The sequence below is a fragment of the Ursus maritimus genome, unplaced genomic scaffold, assembly GCF_017311325.1.
Source record: "Ursus maritimus isolate PB19 unplaced genomic scaffold, ASM1731132v1 scaffold_4, whole genome shotgun sequence".
NCBI classification, from domain to species: Eukaryota; Metazoa; Chordata; class Mammalia; order Carnivora; family Ursidae; genus Ursus; species Ursus maritimus.
The window spans coordinates 14,839,770-14,857,785 of NW_024426552.1; the positions used below are offsets into that span (position 1 = coordinate 14,839,770).

The 18,016-nt window shown below is 37.4% G+C and overlaps 1 protein-coding gene across 8 annotated transcripts in view; it reads left to right on the forward strand.

Moving 5' to 3' along the window:
* The window catches only part of GRIK1 (glutamate ionotropic receptor kainate type subunit 1), a 361,961-nt gene that overhangs the window by 209,267 nt on the left and 134,678 nt on the right, over positions 1–18,016 (forward strand). For 5 of the 8 annotated variants that reach the window (XM_040621050.1, XM_040621052.1, XM_040621051.1 and 2 more), the window contains exon 2: positions 14,673–14,840. The exons of the other annotated variants lie outside the window; for them this stretch is intronic. In XM_040621050.1, the coding sequence (XP_040476984.1) occupies positions 14,673–14,840 (168 nt within the window). The remainder of the gene's footprint in view (positions 1–14,672; positions 14,841–18,016) is intronic. 8 annotated transcript variants of the gene reach the window in all.

Genomic DNA, 18,016 nt, shown 5'->3' on the forward strand with positions numbered 1-18,016 from the left:
CCCCATTCAAAATGGGCAAGGACCAGGATTTAAGAATGAACAAAGGAACAAATAAATACAATGAAATACAACAGGACATTTCGAGAAAATATTGAACTTCATTAATAGTCAATGAAATGTGAATGTAAATAACCATCACTTGCAAAGGTTTTGCCTAGGGAATTGATTTCTTTTTATTTTCAATGCCTAGAAATTCAGAGAAATGTTCACTTTCATGTATTCATGGTAGGCATGTAAATTGCTACAATCTTTCTTGAGGATTATTAGGTAATATACATCAAAATCTTTAAAAATTAACATATTATTAAACCCTGAATTTCATATAAAAGAATTGAGGAAATAACAGGGAAAAATACCATTTTTTTCACAAGGATATATTTACTGAAGCATTATCTTTGATAGCAAAGAATTGGAAATAGAGATGTTTAACAATAGAATTATCTAAACAAACTTTTGTTTTTGAGATGGAATAGTATACATCACTAAAATTACATTTAGTAAATATTAACATAGAGAATGTCATTAAACAAAAAGCACAAAAATGCAACATTTTATATGCAATATGATTCTACCATAGACCCACATACTACAAAAAACCATTGAAAAGAAATACAACTAAATTTTGATATTATTAACTCTGAGTGGTGGAATTTTAAATTATTGGTTTTTTTCTCTTTTTCTGTTTATTCCAAACTTTCAGTAACACAATTAAGCTGCTTTCTTTTAAATTAGAAAAAAGAAATACTTAAAGAAACTTCAAATTTTGAAATTTGAAAATGACTAACTTATAAGCCAACCAGGAAATAATGCATTATTTTAAGAATAGCTATAAAATAACAAAAATGCAAAAACATCTTTTAAAATATGTGAAATACAGCTAAAACTATGTGGAGAAGTAAATATGCAAACCCAAATGCTTTAATAAATAAAAAATATAGATACTTTTATAAGTTTTTAGCAGTTGAAATGACAGTACAATTTAGATATTAGCGGAGATCCAGGAAAGTTACACCAACGCTTGTTTTCTAATTTTTCAAAAAAGGCAAACAAACTGATTTCTTGGCATTTATCATGAGGGAGGGGTTACTGCTTCCTTACATTAGGTATTTTTCATGTTTTTGCCTGACATAACAGTATGTAAATCAATATACTTGACATTCGGGCTCATGTTTTAAAAATTTGTGAGCTCAAAAGAACACTGGTATAATTATATCATGGCTTATGCCTTTAATTCAATTATATCCAACGCAATAAACAAAACAGAGATGGTGAATATTTAGAAATGATTACTTTATGAGAAAACTCAACAAATAAACAGAAAATTAAGTATTTATAGTTCAGAAAAGCTAGTAGATGTAGATACACAGAGAAAAATACAGTCAATTATAATTATACCTGTTAATAATTACTCAGTGAGGTTGGGGAGTCAAATAAAATCAGTAATAACAAAAAATACATGTTATGAAATATCAAACTCAACTATCAAAAAAACCCCTCTGAAATATCTAGGAAAATACATTAATGTGTGACTTGCTTCTGAAAACTATAAAATAAAACTAATAAATATAAATATCTTGATATAAATTCTTATGTTCTTAGATAGAAAGAGGATTTTTTATATTTCAAAAAAAATGATGTGTACATTTAATGATATTCTCAAAAGAATTTCAATAAATAAATAGGCAAAATTTTTCAAGAAAAATCTTTTACAAGAGGTAATTTAGGAAGATGTGTCCATCTATGCAAGTGTTAAAACTAATATTCACACAATATAATGCTAGCATAAGCATAGGCAGAAAGGTCAAGAGAACAGAATAGTCAGGAACCTAAATTATGTACTGACTCTATGCGATGAAGGTAGCATGACACACCAATAGGTGCTTACATACATCAGTGGGTAATTATATATATAGCATAATTATATTAACTTTTCCCCATAATAGCACACGCCAGAATAAATTTCAAAAGGACTAAATAATTATAAAGAGTAAAAATCTTTTTTGAAATCCTAAAGTAATTATGTATGTGAATATTTATCAATGTGGTGGATAGAGGAGAAACTTCTAATCATAAACATGCCAACAGTCCCACTGGACTAGATTCCGATACTGTAACAAATGACTTCCTCCAAAACAGAGGCTTTACGTAAACAAAGGGGTAATGGCCATGGTGAGTTTGTTGCTGGCTCTGCTCCTCCAGCCCTCCCTCTGGATCCCAGGCTGAGGACGCAACTGTTACCTATATTGTCCCAGTCGCTGTGACAGAGGGAAATGGAAAAAAGCTCTGAAGGTTCTCTTGCTGGCAGTTTAGCCCTCTGTCCAGGAAGTGACATAGGTAACTTTTGCTCACAAGTCACTGAACAGAACTAGTCACCCAGCCCCATCCAACCCCAAGTCAGGTGCAATTCCCTCATACATTCAGAGGAAAACAACGAGAAATATTAGTAACTACTACAAATGTTTCATGTTTCAAGGAGAAAAAAAATCAATATATTTGACATTATAAAAATGTAAACATGTCTCTGCCTAAAAACCTAATCAGCATTAAAAGCTGAATAATAAACTGGGAAATATTTGCAATAAAAATGTCAAAGACTTTAAATCCTTATGAGTAAGGGAGTAACTTACATCAATAACAAAAACAATTGTATCTCAAAATATATTAAACAAAAAAGCACAGGATAGGAACAAGTAATTTAAAATTACAGACATACAAATAAGTAGTAAAAAGATTCAAAAATTAAATTCTTCCACATTCAAAGGCATGCATATTAAAGCAATAATAAATATTTTCTGCTACAAACTAAATTAAAAGTCATACAGGTTCTGGGGAGGTTGCCGTTCAGCTGGACATTTCGACACAGTGGAGACAAAGTACTTATACAAGTTAGCTTTCCCTTCTGTGTGGCAGTTCAGCATTATTTAACAAAACCTTCAACGGTTTATAACTCAGGACCTAATAAATACACTTCAAGGTATTTTTGTTTCTCACACCAAATCATAATAGGATTAATCACAGTGAAGAATCAGTACCTACTTACCAATAAATAATAAATAAATAAATAAATAAATAAATAAATAAATAAATAGCAAAGTGGATTAAGGAAGCCATGATATAGCCAATGAAACATTAGACAACCACTACAAATAAGGCTTGTTTTCAGGGGGACATGCCTATGGTATAGTGTTTTGTGAAAATGCCAGGGGATAATAAGATAGTATCATTTTAATTATGTCAAAGAAAATTCAGATATATTTGGGAATAAAATGGAGGAAAAATCACCAAATTATTAATAATAATTGTTTAGCACTGGCATGATTATATTTTGTTGTTTCCCTTTCTTTCAACTTTTTGCCCAATTTATATGGTTTTTTTTTTAAGATTTTATTTATTCGACAGAGAGAGAGACAGCCAGTGAGAGGGAACACAAGCAGGGGGAGTGGGAGAGGAAGAAGCAGGCTCCCAGCGGAGGAGCCTGACGTGGGGCTCGATCCCAGCACGCCAGGATCACGCCCTGAGCCGAAGGCAGACGCTTAACGACTGAGCCACCCAGGCACCCCAATTTATATGTTTTTAAGACAAAATTATTTAGAAAAGAAAACAATGTTTACTCACATAGCAGACAGTGGTATCCATTATGGGAGCACACAGAATAGAGCATATTTAAAAATATATGTAAATGAGCAGCAAAGAGAGTTTCCAGAGTTCTGTACTTTTAAAATAAGTGGTGCATGCTTCCCAAAGTTCCAGTTAGTGGCATTCAATACACAGATCCCTCTGTGACATAACATTTAACTGTGCTTTATTTTTGATCAACTTGTAGCTTTCCTGGATACACCTAATAATTTATCTCTCTTCATCTGGGACCTAAATATTTCACAAAAAGATTTTCTCTGAGAAGTAACTTCCTTCCATAGAGCTTATCCATTATGTATGTCAGTGCAAACTGTTCATTTTATAGTGTTGGGCCTTAGAATGTGACTGTGAGCAAATCTGGGAGGGTATGCTCAACTCAGATACCTTCCAGACTAGCATCCTTCAACAGTAATAAAAACAGAATTTCAGTTTGAGACTCTTTAAATGGTGGGGGTCATAGTAAACATATGAGTGTTTAAATCAGACTCTAACTCTTTTTGGTCTTCTAAAACACTATTGTTGCCTAGTTCACCATTTTGTACAACTTGTAAGTCAGTAAACAAAAAATTTAATAAATGTGTCGAATAAATATGCATAGAGGTTAAAACAATTGATAAAAAATGAAAAGAAAGGAAAAAATGTAGCAAAGGACTTTGCATTTAAAATATTTACATTAAAAAATAATAATAAAATAAATAAAATATTTACATTAAATTTCAAGGACTTGCATTCTGTCCACAACATATCTTTGAGATGATTGATTAGGGACGTCTGGGTGGCTCAGGCAGTCAAGCATCTGGGAGTCTGCTTCTCCCTCTCTCTCTGCTGCCCCCTCTGCTTGTGCTCTCTCTCTCAAATAAATAAATAAAATCTTTAAAAAAACAAAAAAAAAATGACTTTTTCTGGGGCACTTGGGTGGTTCAGTCAGTTGAGCATCTGACTCTTGATTTCAGTTCAGGTCAGGGTCTCAGGGTCCTGGGATCAAGCTGGGGGTGGGCTCTTCATTCAGTGGGGACTCTGCTTGAGTTTCTCTTCCTCTGCCCCTCCCCACCTCATATGTACGCATGTGCATTCTCTTTCTCTCCCAAATAAATAAATCTTTAAAAATAAATAAGTAAAAAATAAATATTACTGTTTCATAAAATACAGACCATCTTTTTGCTTAGATTATTTTTGAAAATGGAAAAAAGGGGCAAAAATTGAATTATAAATCTAATACTTAGTTTTCAAAAAGCAGTGTCATAATCAGAGAGTTTATATTTCTGATCAAGAATCCAGTGTCCAATTTTTCATTACAATGAGCATCAAAACAATATGTAAGCCTGCAAATTATTTTTGTCCATCCCAAAGAGAGCAGGTCGCTGGATCAAATTTTTCAAAACGTGTGTTTCTCAGGATAGAAATTCCACTGCGTACCCGTTATAAGGAAAACTTTCCTATCATCAAATGAATGAGAAACCATGGGCTGACCAGAGTCAAATCGCTTCTTTATGGTAGGATTTCTGAGAGACTCTTATATGTTATTGTGCAGTGTGGATTTCCAAAAAGAAATGATTCTAAGCAATGCTTCCTAAACATACTTGACCATTTTGCGTGTAGCATCTCATGGGTGATTTCTGTGCATACACACTGGTAAATACTGCTCTGTCAGAGCTGTGAACTTACTTCCATTTGTTCTGGCTTCAGACAACAGTTCTCATTGTTAGCAGCAATACTTTCTTTTCAGCAAGGAGAAATTTCAGCTTGAGAAATAGCATAAATAGGGGGAAAGAAAACTAGACAGTTGTGATGAAATGTATTACATGGCTTCAAGAACTACAAGTTGTGAACTTGACATAGTCCATTCATTTAATAAGTAGAAAATGAAATTTGAGCCTTTTTGTATGAATATGTGTCTTTTAAATGAGGTGTTACATGCTTAAAACCTGGCCACTCTCCACAGACATGAGAGCGATCACAGAATTTCATAAAAGTAAGTTTGGCATGAATCCTTTAGCAACAGTCCTGGTTCTTGCCTGAAATCTGCAACTGAATAGGAGATGAGCCATTCTTCCAAGGTGTTAAGGTGCTGGCTGCCTGAGGACAGTGAGCCTTTAAGAAAGGGTCAGAGTTTTGAAAGTGCTTGGGGATCATGCACCATGATTGTTGGGAGAAAGGAAGCAAGCACAGCTAAAAAGGCCAAAAGAAGGAAATAAGGTGGTCTCTATGTGCCTCAATACCCACCCTCCGTCTCTCCAACACTCTCATAAGCCTCTCCATCTTGACATACTACTATACTAAGTATGCCAACGTACTACTTCATCAGGCAGGGTGTTAAGACACAAAGAAGAGACTCAACTCAAATGAATGGTCATTGTTTGGGGACAATGTACTCTGCCCAAATCAAGACATTTAGTCCTGGTAGAAGACAAGGATCAAAGTGCCCTCAAAGAACAGTTAGACTCCTAGCTTATGATTTTACACCAAAATGAATTCCCCAAATACACACTAGATTATATGTTATCAAAAGAGAGAGGAGAGTTCACCTCTGGCTGGAAGAATCAGAAAAGACTCCACATTGGAGGGGAGAAAGAGGAGCTTCTTGTTCTGTCATGAAATAACTGACTACCTACCGTTTCCTTTTCTGTAATCTCTCACCACACAACTGGGAGCTCTGCTGATGACACGAACCAAGTGCTTCCAACTCTGTGTCCTTTGCTGCTGCCAACATGAGCATAGACATCAACGGAAGGCCAGCAACATTTGATGACTTGAATTAAATTGAATATTAAATATCACTAGAATAGAGTACCTTTGGCTTTGGATATATTCTTTTTCTTGTTTAATGTGCAACTCAAATTTATTAAGAAAAATTACTGGCAGGTTGTGCTAAACTGCCCCTAACCCATAGCCTTTCCCTTAACTGGGTTTTCCCATAACTGCTACCATCTAAAGCATCTCAGAAATTCCTTACTCTAAGACATATTTTCTTCCCCTTAAATGTCATTCCTACTGAATTTATGCAGCTCTCTGAAACATCACAGAAAGTTTGGATGTGGTTGCTGTATCAGGGGTGACATCAAACCCCATTCCCCCTCTTCAAAGGACACCAATATCTGAAGACACTTGTAGAAGGTTTGGGCAACAGCCAGACCATGGGGGCTGTCCTTACCTACAGCTTTGTCCTTAATCAGGACTTCATGAAAGGTAAAAATTCAGGTACCTCTTGTGCATTCATTCTCCATTAGGCCAAATAACATCTACTTCCCATCCAAATTCACCTAGCATGAAATCTTTACCAAGATTATATCAGTCTCCAAAAGTAAAACAAGAAGAGGTAAGCTGAATGGGGAAGAGAGTATTATCTAAGGGAATCTTAGAATTTAAATGTGTAACCTTGAAATTAAAGGTGCAGTAAATACAGGCTTATAGTAAATTGCTTATGATGTAATAAACTAGAATTATGGATGTGGCAATAAAGAGAGGCAATATAATATGGTATATTTAAGGAGAAGCCATCAGCAAAGGAATAGATCAAATTGCCATCTTGTTTTCTGTTGATAGCTTCTGGAATGGGTATTATCCACAGGAATGCAAAACAGGAGTCAATACTATTGAAGCATTCCATTTCTTGATTGCCAGCTGATAGTTTTACCCTTCTTTCCTGGATGACCTCACAATTTGTCACAGTGGGTACACAACAGCTAGTTAAGGGAGTAAGTGAAGTTTATTAGAATATGTGTGATAATAAAGCTTGGCCCTGTCATATCAAAACTAAGACAGGAAAATGTAATTAACAAAGAAATCCACATGTTGTGTGGTACGGTTACTTGCTTTAATTGCTGAAGCAAGTCAGAGAACTAAAGATTGTTAATTGAAATATTAAATAAAATAACATTTTACAAAGGGGAAAATACGGTAATTAAGAGTATGCACTACTAAAATTTTCTTAAGACAGTTGTAATACTATATTGGTTTCCTATGGCTTCTGTAACAAATGACAAAAAGGATGTGGCTTAAAACAATAGATACCTGTTCTCTCACAGTCCTGGAGCCCAGAAGTCCAAAATCAAGTTTTTAACAGGGTCCAACTTCCTCTGAAGGCTCCAGGAAAGATTCAATTCCCTGCCTCCTCCAGCTGCTGGTGGCTCCAGACATTCCTTGGTTTCTGACAGTATCATTCCAATTTCTGCCACTCTCCATCTACTCTTGCACTTGGGTGATGTCAACCCAGTCTTATGGCTTTAAATACCACCTAACCATAACCTTCGGTGATGACTCCCAAATTTCTCTCTCTAGACCAGACCTCTCCTACAAAATCCAGACCAGCATAGATGACTTCCTAGTTGACATCTCCACTCGGATTTGTAATAAGCAGCACAGCACACGGAAATCGTTCTCCAAATCAAGCATGTGCTCTTTTTCTTCATCCCCGTGAATGGCAATTTCAGACCAAAAACCTGATGTCTTCTTTTCATTTATAGTTGATCAGCAAATTCTGCCAGCTCTACCTTCAATTTTTATTTAGATTTGACCACTTTTTGCCATACCCCAACACTGCTAATCTGTACCTAACCCTCATCGTCAGTTACCTGGATTATTACAGTGCTTCTGGTTATAGTCATCTGATACTATAGTGGCTTTGGTAGCAGATCTCTGCTTTGTCTCTTGCCCCTCTCCTCCCATTAGTCCATTCATAGTACAAAAAATGGGGTGAGTTTTAAGAATCCAGTGCCATGTGGGTCTCCTTCATTCTCACAAGACTACCACACTCACAACACTTCTGGTCTGGACATTTCCGGTCATTAAATGGGCAGTTTTCCCACACCAAGCAATTCTCTGTGACGTCGCCTTGGTGTCCTACATTTTATCTCAATTCTGAACCTGCCTTCCTGGAGATAGTGTTAGACTTCACAGGATAAGAGCTCAGTCCCATGAGACTGCCCTGCCACTTCAGATACCAATAGCTAGTAAGTCCCTTGGTTACCCACAGCTGCTGTCTAATTCAGTTGCAAGTCAGAGGTTTCTATGGCTCCGTCTTCCTTAGATTTGATTATTTGCTAGAGCGGCTCACAGAACTCAAGGAAACACTTACTTATATTTGTCAGTTTATTAACGGATACAGATGAACAACCCGGTGAAGAGATACGTAGGGCAAGGCTTAAGAGGGTACCAAGCCCAGGACCTTCTCTTCCCATGGAGTTGGGATATATCACCCTCCTCATATGTGGATGTTTTCACCAACCTGGAAGCTCTCTGAACCCTATCCTTCCGGCCTTTTATGGAGGCTTCATTAAAGCATGATTGATGCACCCATTGGCCATTGGCAATTGGATCCACCTCTAGGCTCTCTCCCCATCTTGGTGGTCAGAGAGTGGGACTGAGAGTTCCCAACCCTCTAACCATGTGGTTGGTTCTCTGGTCTGGGCAAGCAGGCCCCGTCCTTAGGTGAGACGCCCAAATAACCTCATCAACGTGACAAAAGACAACTTTGTTGCACTTGTCACTTAGGAAATTCCAAGAGCTTTAGGGACTCTGCACCAAACAAGAGGATGAAGACCAACATATATTTCTTATTATAGATGACAGTGTCATATAGGGTGATTCTCTTGAAATATGTCATTTCTCTACTCTACTCAAAACCGTCCAGTGACTTCCCATCTCACTCAGAATAAAATCCAGGGTCCTACTATGGCCTATAAGGCCCTCTGTGATATGCTCTAATCCATCCCCATCACTGCCCTAAGCTCATCTTCCACCAGTCCAGACCAGGCTCACCCACCTTCATTGCCACTGCTCCTCAAAATTAACACCAGGCAGCTTCCTCACTCCCTGCAGGTTCTTACTTCAAAGTTGCTCTCTTCATGACATCTTTCCTGGCCTCCTACCTTAACATGTCAGCTCCCTTCTTCCTGTTCATGGTCAGCTCCCCTTCTAGCATGTAAGCTCCAAAAGTCAGATTTCTGTCTATTTTGTTTACTGTTGTATCCCCAGCACCAAGTACAGTGTGTGGTTCAGAGGAGGCTGGCATTTTATAAATAAGTAGTTAAATGAGTGAATGAATTAGTAAATGAATGAATGAGTTCTTCAGTAGAGTCATAGACATGATGTACACAATCAGTGGAAGTAGAACCAAAAATAAACCTAAATATACATAAGAATATAATGTTATTACATTTCTGAATGGTTGATTGTAAATATATTATTAGTATACATTCACCATTACAAGGTAAGTCAAGTCAGAACAGTGTGTTCTTTTTACAGAAATGAGAGTCAATGTTATTATTTTCACGGTTTTCTTCTGTCTCATCACCAAAGGAGATGGATTCCCTGGCACATTGGAGCTTTCTTTTTCTTAAATTCCTTTTGGGAAGAAGGGGGCAAATCTCATACTTCCCACTCGTCATCCAGCACAGGCTGTACTTAGGGGGGGCAGGGGCGGAAACAACAGGCAACCGTGGAGCTGCTTCTCTTTACATTAGGTGCCTGTAACAAGGGCCTCAATTTCTACCACGTTATACTCACACTGACTTTAACTGGGATACCTCCCTGTTTCATGGAAAGCTAGTGACTTCCCAGTTCTCTTTTGTCAGGGTTAGACACAGCTTTGTCAGGAAAGACACATATGTACTCCAGAGTCATACTGAATAAATGCTAAGTGAACTGAGTTAAAATGCTGTAGGCATTAAGTTAGAGGGAAAGGTCTTTGGATGAAGGCAGTGCCATGAAAGCACATGAGGAAGCAGGTTATAAAGTATCTTTGGAAACCTGAAAAAAATCAATCGGTCAATCAATCAGTCAATCAATCAATGGGACCTAGAGCCAAGCTGGGTCCTTTTCAGATACAGATGATTCCTGGACTCCATCCCTTGACATTATGATTGTGTACAAATGGAACGGGGTCAAGGAAAAGTTTGGGAGCCGTTGCTTTGGGTTTACCTTAGGTATCTTTGCAAACAGTCCCACAGTCAGTCTTGGCCTTGACTTAGACTTAGTCTAAGCCTTGACTGCTTTTTACCTATAATGACCATGTTTTTGACCCAACAGTAAGTGGGTTTGTGATTACGACCAAATTCTCTTGGAAGTCTAGATGGAATTACGTGACACAAAACCACAAGTTCTCACTTGCGCCCCTGTGCCCACTGCTATGTCTTATTGAGGGCAACCTGTTAGCTGTGCAGGAGGCAGCCATCTCTGGTTTCCATCTATGTCTACGTGGTCACAAAACAAAACTGCCTGTTTTGGCCTGACCTTGTTGGTGCAGTATCTACCCCACAGACAGAGAAACACACCTGTGGTGATGGAACTCTGCTACCTAGCTCTGTATTGAGATTTCAAGTGAGTTTTTCTCTGTTTACCTTAAACCACTGTGCCATAAATTTAGAATCCTGTTGGAGGAGAATTTTACATGCATAGACATGATTTCCATTAAAGTTGTCCATTTTGAATTTCAAAGACCTTGGGGTGAAGAAGAAGAAGAAGAAGAAGAAGAAGAAGAAGAAGAAGAAGAAGAAGAAGAAGAAGAATATCTTAGCTCGGGCTGCTATAACAATCTCACAGACCTGGTGGCTTAAACAACAGACACTTACTTCTCACAGAGGCTAGGAAGTCTAAGTCAAGGCATTGGCACAGCTGGTGTCTGGTGAAGACCTCCTTCCTGGCTTATAGACAGCTGTCTTCTCTTCTATCTTCAAATGGAGGGGTGAAAGAGAGAGAGAGGGAGAAGCATTGACCTTAGCAGAAAAAGGCAAGGAGGGGCAGGGGCAAAGGGAGGGGAACAACAGAAAAGAAAGGGGAACAAAAGAAGGAACCAGGTAGGAAATCCTCCTCTTGAAACCATCAGACACAAGCGTACAAATGACTGAGGCCAGAAGTTGACACATGGAGAGCCCCAAAGGCTTGAAATATCTCATTAACAAGCCCACACCCACAAATTAAAAAAAAAAAATCATGCATGTGTCTCTCTACTCTATCAAAGCTTGAAATATCTCATTAACAAGCCCACACCCACAAATTAAAAAAAAAAAATCATGCATGTGTCTCTCTACTCTATCAAAGACTCTGCAATTCAGTGTTGTCAGATCTGAAGTGACTAGGAGGAGGAGAGAGGAAGTGGCTAATGCTTATAGGCCTGCTCCCTTAGGAGGAACCAGAATGGCTCCCATCAGTAACAGTCCTGTCTCTATCAGATTCTACTTTCCTGGTTCTTCCTCAGTACTCTCTATGCCTCACTTCACCGCAGCTTTTTGGTATTCAACAGCAGCCCTTCCTAAGGGAAAAAAGAGAGTGTATGGGGGGGTGTTGAGCTAATGACAACATTTGTAATGCTCGTTTGATGCCAGAAAGAAAGAAAATTGCCCCAAAATGACAAAACAGAGTTCACCTACACATTACATACGCACTTAATAAAAACACTTATCATTCTCTTAACCTCAGGAACATTCAGCTTTATGTAAAAAATAATTACATACCAAAGGAACAATTTCGAGGTGAGCATGCAGTTCTATAACAAATGTTAATTCCTCTTTATCCATGTGTAATAATACTAATTTATTTCTGGGGGATGATCGTGTTTTCAGGGCACCCTCCATGCATTATGACATTTCCTTTACAGAGAAACCCTCTAAGGTAAGCAAGGAAGCATTATAAACCCACACTTAGAGATGAAGGACATCAGAAATAATTTATAAAGTGAAAATACATATATATAAATCAATTATATATAGTTCTGTATATGATAATCATGTGAGCTAATTCCCTATAATAAATATTATATTATATTTAACATATATATTAAATAATAATGTATAGTATAATATAATATGTATTTTTTAAAAATCTATATCTAGATTGAAAAATCAAACACATGGGTTTGTCACAAACAAGGCCTGGGGCCTTTGAATAAGGTAGGCAAAGTGTGTGTGTCTCAGTTCACTTTTTCATGCATAAAACCAGAAATACTACCTGCTACATGGAATGTTAAAAGGCTTAAATGAAATATTACCAAAGAGCTGCTTCATAGTAACATCCTTCCCAATATTTAAAATTCCTTCTCAAAGAGGAACGAGGTGGACCAAGGTCCAAAGTTCAGAATTTCGGATTCCCACTCTGGTGTGTATTTCTTCCTACCAACCTGCTTATGCGGATGAGTGGTGCTCACATTTGAGCCAATGACTGATTTATTCCTAAATAGTTGTAGGCTGAATGTCTTAAGTGACTTTGGGCTCCCTAAGGATGGTGGTTCTGAACAAGATACATTCTCTCTTCCTAAGGGTTCTCACCGTGTGCTTGAGGAGATAAACAGATTTTTTTTTAATGCTAATAATTATGGTGAAGTCCCAAACACCAAAGAGTTTCTGAACTTAAGTCTGGGCTATTCTAATCATGGGTCAGCTTGTTTCTGTCGTCTTCTATTACCTGAGCTTATCGCCTCACTGTGGACCTTCCACTTAATAGCTCCGAGAGAAACTGAGAGCACCCCCAAAGGACCTGCTTACCACTGTCTGAGAAAAAAAAAAAAACGAAAAAACAAAGTCACATAAGAGCATAAATTTTCCTAACATGGATTTCAGAATAAGTGTCCGGTGGGAATCTGTAGGTAAAGGTTAACGTGGTCACACAGGGTTCAACTCTGGGCTCTCAGAGAACAGGGGCACGATCTCTGCATGAATATCTCATATCATCAGTCCAAAAGCCAGAGACGTTTCCAAAGGAAGCCAAAGCAGTTCCATACAAACCCTCTCTGCTTTTGCAACCTGACGGTGTAATTGATTATTTAATAGAGAAAGGCAGTTGAGCAGGAAATTGCAAAATAATAGTAATTAATTTTATAATTAATAAAAATTGCAGATGTTTATTTGTTTGCTATTCTTTCAAAATAGGATCAAAGTCATTTCTTTGAATTAGAGTTTGCCAATTAGAGTTCTTTTTCTAAGAATACACCCAAATCATACAGGTGCCTGTGACATTTATTTGGGATTTTTAGTTTTAGATTTTTTTTTTTTTTTTTTTTTTTTTTTTTTTTGAGCGTAGAGAGAACTTGAGGCACATACAGATCAATCTGGCATAGCCAAGTTCGGAAAAAAAACCTACATCTGATCTTTGGTGAGGAGTCTCCCAATGGTGAGAGCTAGTTACAAGTATTCAGCATTTCAAGGGCTCCAGTTAATGTTTTATTCAGGGGAAAGGAGGAGTATTGGTCAATCAAAGAATAAGTTAAGTGGAGGTCAGAGAAGAGAGCCTCTACTGTGTGTCCTGCATCTATTGATAATCCCAGGACAACTCTTAAAGAACATTAAGAATGTACAGTTAATGACACTCGAATTACCTCTATTAACATCAGCATGGTAAGCAGAAGCAGAGCTGAATTCTCCAATGAGGCTGTTTTAGTGCATGCTCTGTCTTAGGGGAGCACCACTTTTCTCTGGAGATAGGATGCAGGATTGCTTTGAGACCAGACCAAACAGTGTCTCAAAACAAAACAAACAAAAGTTGTTTGAATCTGCCTGTGCACTTTGGAAGGTTCTGGAATATGACCCCAGAATTCTGAGCCAGAAGAAAAGAAGAAATTTTTTCGTTTTGAAAAATCTAAGGTATATGTATGTTTCATTTTGACCCCACTCAGCTCTCTGACTGATTTCTTTGGAGTCGAAAAGGTCTGCTTTTTGAATCGAAAGAGCTTCATTCTGAGGAAGGATGGTACCGCCAGATACAGCTCAAATTATGTTTAGGTCAACCACAGTGTGATTCATGTCCAAACTGTAGAAAATCACCCTTCACCGCATTATCAGTTATACTTGACACGGAATTAAATATTTGGACTACATTGGCCATCTGAGAGGTGACATACAGTCCAACTTTGGATTTGAAATCTCAGACCTGTTTATGTGCAGGTGACGTGTGCTGACAAATTCTAACCGTGGGTTTGAGATCTGTTCTGATGATCACTGCATTTATTTCGGGGGGCCTTTTGTGTGAATCACTGATATTCTTCTTTAAAAAAAATACACAGGAATGATGTGACTAATGCTTCTCATGTATTTCTTTTGCTTCTGCAGGAGGGATTTTTGAAACCATGGAGAACGAGCCTGTTAATGTTGAAGAATTAGCTTTCAAGTTCGCCGTCACCAGCATTAACAGAAATCGAACCCTGATGCCTAACACCACATTAACCTATGACATCCAGAGAATTAACCTTTTTGATAGTTTTGAAGCCTCACGGAGAGGTAACCCTTTTCACATTTTTAAAAGCTTTTTTGGGTGATGTGTGCTCTACAAGTCCCCTTTTCTGCTACCTGCCCTTTTTCAGAGTGGACATCTTTGTGTAAATGGGTTGTAGGAAACCTCGGTCCTCGATGTCACTGTCCAGTGCAATCTGAACAATCCTAATGGATGTTGCCTCGCTATGTGTTCTGGGCCATTCTGATAAGCTCACCCTTCAGTGCCCTCTACTCTATGATTAAGTGGTTCAGCTGCGAATGGAAAATGTCAAGCTTGATCTGTTTTTCCTTCCTGAGGCTGAGATACCACCATGAAATTGTACAGTGCAGTCAAATAAAACTTTGTGGAAGGTCACATCCACCGAGCATGTGCAAATACCCACAACTCGCATAACTCACATCTGGAATTTTAACAGGTTGTAAACTACCGGGTTTATCTAGCGTCTTCTCAACTTGTTTTTTTTTTTTTAACTCCTATCCACAAGATCATAGAAATATAAAAACTCAACCAATGAAACAATCTCTGCATTTTTTTCCTGATTCTCTTTTTCTTTTGAGTAGAAGACAAGGTCCTACAAAATAATCTAATTTACATAGAGGCGAGGCTGCAAGGTTTCTGTCATGGAAAGAGCCATCGGGATTGTGGGGCTTGCTTAGACATCCCCCAAACACTCCCAAGACAACTCTGAAGCACTGTCACATTTAATACACTTGAAACTTGGCCTCTAATCAGGGAGGTGTTGAGACTCCGTGCAGGTGTCTGTGTGGAAACCAAGGCTGCCCCACACTCTCAGGTAGGGGGGTTGTTTCCCTCATAGAAGAATGTTTTGCCCACAAATAAATGGATTGCAATAAACACCATATTTATGTCGATTGCCAAGCAAATATTGGTTGTTTCCACATAGAATTAACTCAGGATCATCAGATGTGTGCCCCTTACACACTCTTCTGCAGGATTCTTAGTGTTTTTTACAAACAAAAGGTAAAACTTGTTTTCCTAGGAGTGCAGATGAAAAGCGTATAGTATAATGACTCTTTTTTTTTTTTTTTAAATCTATGGCACAACCTTAGTTCAAGCACATTTTCTTTTTAAAGCTGGATGGAGCTGCAGATACGACATAGGTCAGAGTTGCCTATGAACAAATAATAAAAATTTCTACCTATATAGCACTTCAAAGTTATCTTCACATGAATTCTTTCTGTGGGTGACATTCTTTCTCTGCCTCTCTCTGTCTCTTGTCTCTGTTTCTGTATTTCTTTGTCTGTCTCTGTCTCTCTGTGTCTCTCTTTCTCTATCTGTCTCTGTCCTGTCTTTCTGTCTGTCACACACATGCAAACATTGCTGAGCACATACCTTAGAAAGGCAAACACATTTAACAATGATTCTTTAACCCACATAAAATGGAAAGCTTTTTTGTGGTCTCGAGTACCTGCCATACTTGTAAATTAAACACCCCAAAAGCTTCTTAAAGCTGGTAATTTGCAGGCAAACAGAATTCAAAAAATTGATTTTCTGTCAAGTCATATTAGCATCCCTGAGCTAAATATTAGCAGGAATCTCAATCCATTGCCCATGTTAGACAAAACAACAGTTCATATACTCTCATGCTCTCATTTTATCTCACCAGTGAAAACATATCCAGAAAATAAGTTTCTGAAGACAATGGCAGTTTATGCTTACAGCACTTAATGTATGGGGCACCTGGGTGGCTCAGTCGTTAAGCAAGCGCCTTCGGCTTAGGACGTGGTCCCCGAGTCCTGGGATGGAGCCCCACATTGGGCTCCTCTGCAGGGAGCCTGCTTCCTCCTCTCCCACTTCCCCTGCTTGTGTTCACTCTCTCACTGGCTGTCTTTCTCTCTGTCAAATAAATAAATAAAATCTTTAAAAAGAAAAGAAAAGAAAAGAAAATGATATCTTCATATCTCAGGTAGTAATTCAGTACCAAAAGCATAGAATCAGAAAGTTTTCTTATGAATAACTCTCAACATTGGCAGTTACATAGATATTTGCAATATGGCTTTTAAAACTTTATTATTTTTTCTCTCTAAATCAAGTCAGACAATTTTGACATATTATATATATATATATATATATAGTTCCAAATATATATACAAATACATATATACACATATATATGCAAATATATATATATACAGTTCCAAATTCCTTTAAATTAATGTTAAAATATAAATTTGAAATGCTTTTAAACTTATATACTATGCCAGCATAAATTTATATCATCATGAAATGAGTAGACACTATTTTACATGGTTGTAGAGGATAATCAGTCCCATCTTTCCGGAAGGGAATTTGCTTAATATGTATCAAGTAGCTTAAAAATATCATACCATTTAATTATAGCTGAGAATCATCTACTCTAAGAAAGTAATGTAAAATGCAGAGAAAAATATAAGAACGAAGATAAGTACTATAATAGTAATTATAATAACGAAAATTAAGAGCAGCTTAAATGTTCAACAGCATCAGAGAGAGTTAAATAAATAATGACATATCCATGGGATGGGCTAGTCTACAGACTTGAAAAATATACTTTTGAAGACTTTGAGGAAACTGGGGGGAAAGGGTGTGCTTTTAGTGTTAAATTCAGTGTTAAATGAAGAAAGCAATGTGTCAAACTGTATTTGTATGATTTAATTTTTTATAAATTGGAATGCCAAAATATGAGTAGGTATCTTCCCAAGATGATGGAATTTCAGGATCTTTTTTTTTCTTTTTTTTACGCTTTAAAATATTCTAAATTCTCTCTATGAATGTAAAAAAATCTGATAATGAGAAAAATAAATAAGTGTTATGAATTCATTTTTAAGTACATATTGACTTGATTTTGTTAGGCCACATGTTGGCTGATGTTGAGGTAGGGAGGGGCCTGACCTGAGCTGGGCCCCTGGGCTCTGGTACAGAGCCGGTGGCCCTGACTCACTCCATTGTCTGTGGTATTAGTGGGTTGGACCAAATGACTTCTAAGATCCCTTTAAGCTATGCTATGCTATTATTCTATGCTTAATTAGGTATCAGTATCATTTGATATCTTTAGTGGTTTTTCAGTGGCCTGGAATTCATTTGAGTTTTGGGAAGATGGGAACTAAAGTACTTTGCAGCCACCCAGAGAATCTTCTGAATTCTTGGACCACGTTAATATCCTCATTGATACCCAGCCACA